This window comes from Buceros rhinoceros, unplaced genomic scaffold (genome assembly GCF_000710305.1).
Source record: "Buceros rhinoceros silvestris isolate BGI_N320 unplaced genomic scaffold, ASM71030v1 scaffold23310, whole genome shotgun sequence".
Taxonomy (NCBI): Eukaryota; Metazoa; Chordata; class Aves; order Bucerotiformes; family Bucerotidae; genus Buceros; species Buceros rhinoceros.
Window position 1 is genome coordinate 1 of NW_010388208.1, and position 2440 is coordinate 2440.

The 2440-nt window shown below is 53.6% G+C and overlaps 1 protein-coding gene across 1 annotated transcript in view; it reads right to left on the reverse strand.

Annotated features, from left to right (window-relative positions):
* Positions 1-41: 41 nt before the first annotated feature.
* ZBTB46 (zinc finger and BTB domain containing 46) overlaps positions 42-2440 on the reverse strand; it is a 36488-nt gene continuing 34089 nt past the window's right edge. The window contains exons 5-6 of the mRNA XM_010145179.1: positions 2351-2440; positions 42-428 (exon numbers count right to left, since the gene is read on the reverse strand). The exon at positions 2351-2440 is cut by the window's right edge and continues 6 nt beyond it. Of these exons, the coding sequence (XP_010143481.1) occupies positions 42-428; positions 2351-2440 (477 nt within the window). The remainder of the gene's footprint in view (positions 429-2350) is intronic.

Genomic DNA, 2440 nt, shown 5'->3' on the forward strand with positions numbered 1-2440 from the left:
TACAAACGACAGAGCGAAACAAAAACAAACAAAAAAAATCCCTAAGAAATCCAGGTAAAATCCTTGTCGTTCTCCCCAGAGTTGTCCTGCTCCTGTGGAGAGTCGACATCTTTGTCATCATCTAAAATCACATCATCTTGTGACATTCCCACGTCATCCTTCCACTTGATGTCATCGTCGTCTCCCATCTCCTCGTCTCCTTCCACTTTGATGTCATCAGGGTCTTCCATGTACTGGCCCTCCCCAGGGTAGCACTCGTCTGGAGACCCTTCTCCCCCATTGTGGTCCAGGTGACCGGCGATGCCTCGCCCAGAGCAGTCGGCGCAGACCCCGTGGCGGCGAGAGCCGTGCTTGATCCCCACGCTGGCCGCGGACATGAACACCCGGTTGCACACTTTGCAGACGTATTTTTTATCTTTGCTGTGGACCTGCGGAAGGAGAGCCATCAGGAAGGTCAGTGCTGATGGAACTGGAGAGCTGCAGGAAGGACACGCTCCCCCGTTCTTCTGCAAAGGCACAACCATGGCAGCCCAGCACCGAGATCATCGCGGGCTTTTGCTGTGAGCTCAAACCCACTGGGATTAATTTGCCCCAGAACGGTGTCACACAACGCAAAATCCTTCATAGCTGCCCTTTGATCACCGAACAGTGGTCTGGGGAGGAACTCCTATCACTGCATTTTTCCCTCCCCTTCTCCTGCTGTTGTGCAGAGCTGCGTTGCACCAGCACCATGAGGGAAGTTTTGAAAAGGAAAATCAACCCCAGCCGCCCCAAGGGCCAGTTCTGCGCAGAGCAGAACAACCCACCATCACCTTCACTCAGCCGCTGCTAACCCAGGGCTAACAGCGCAGCAGTTCAGCGACTTCTCTCCTGATCCCACTGCTGCCACGAACCAAAGAGCAGAAGCACCGGTAAGGCATCCTGGATCTCAAAAAACCCACAGCCAAATGCACCTCCAACCTTATTTCTGACTACTTTGGTGGCAGAAAAATGGTTTGTCACATGTGTGGCTGCTCATGCTGCATTTTCTGTGCGAGAGCAACAGGACATGGAGCTGCCACACTCACAGAATAAGCGGCAGGAGGAGAACGCTCAGCAGGACACCCAAAATCAAGAGTCAAACTTCACCACACAATGAGCAAAATCCGCACAAAACCTCCTAATCCGAGGTGAAATCTGTGGCTGGCTGCTCTGGCCACGCATGGGAGGCAAGGAGCTGGCTCAGAATGCTCTCCTGCTGCTCCAATCCCAAAGGCAACGGCCAGCACAGTGACAGCCCCAGCACCAGGAGCCTCACCGGGTCACTGATACATACCCACGTATAACCTATACCCAGATACTCATTTTATTGAGTTATAGAACAGTTCAGCTAGAAGGGACCTACAACAACCACCAGCCCAACTGCCTGACCGCTTCAGGGCTGACCAGGATGTATTATACTCACACATAGTTTCTTTTTTATACATATTCTGTATGTTTTTATATATTAACACTACGCTGGGCCAGCCCAGGAGCTTGCCCTGGCCAGCACCCCGATGCCCAGCCCTGGCACTGATGCCGCTCTTTGGGAAGAGGACAAATTGACCCACCGTACCCTGCCAGCCCTCGCTGCCGCAGGACGCTCGCTCAGGCTCTGATCGCACCGGCCCCAGCTGCCTTCAAAGCTCGCGAGCGCTTCTGATGTGCCCCAGCTCCGCTTCTCCCCGCTCTGAGCGGGGATCTGATCTTTGGCCGCAGCATGAGAAGTCATTGTGTTTTATGGTTTTTTTTAAAACAACGTGTAACCTCTTTGACAAGCGGACAGGGCTGGGTAGAGCCACCTGACAGGATCAGTAGGTTTCGCTCCCTTCAGCTGCTGGAAGAATGATTTTCAGGCATCAAAAGCCGAAAGGATTACAGCAGGTGCTCCGGGGAGCACAATAAGGGCTGAGAGAGCCGGACAAAAGAGAAATTATAAAACAGGCACTAAAACGATGTGTAGTTGAAATACCTGCCAAAAGCCGATCATCTCTCTCCCTCTTTTCCAGCAGGGAGAGTTTACTCGGCGTATTCAAAGTGAACCGCATCACTGGATGCTGCTGAGCAGAACTTAATCCTATCTCCCTTTTGCCAAAAAGAAACGGCGTGTGGCCCCCAGGACCTGAAAACACCGTTAGCGAGGCTGTATCCTGACTCAACACCACTGTTCCAAGGGAAGGGCTGGGGGGAAACGTGCCGACAACCTCCTGAACTTCCGAGACAGTTAAAACCAGGGCAAGTTCTCAGCAACAAAACGATGGAGGCAACCAGCTGGCCCGACCACAAGGTGCTCCCCGCTGCGGAGGGAGCGGCAGGTCCTGACAGCCCTTACCAAGGTGTGCCGCTTCATGTGCTCCCGGCGGGTGAATTTCTTGCCGCAGATCTCGCCGGGGTCGGGCCGCTCTCCCGTGTGGGACCCCAT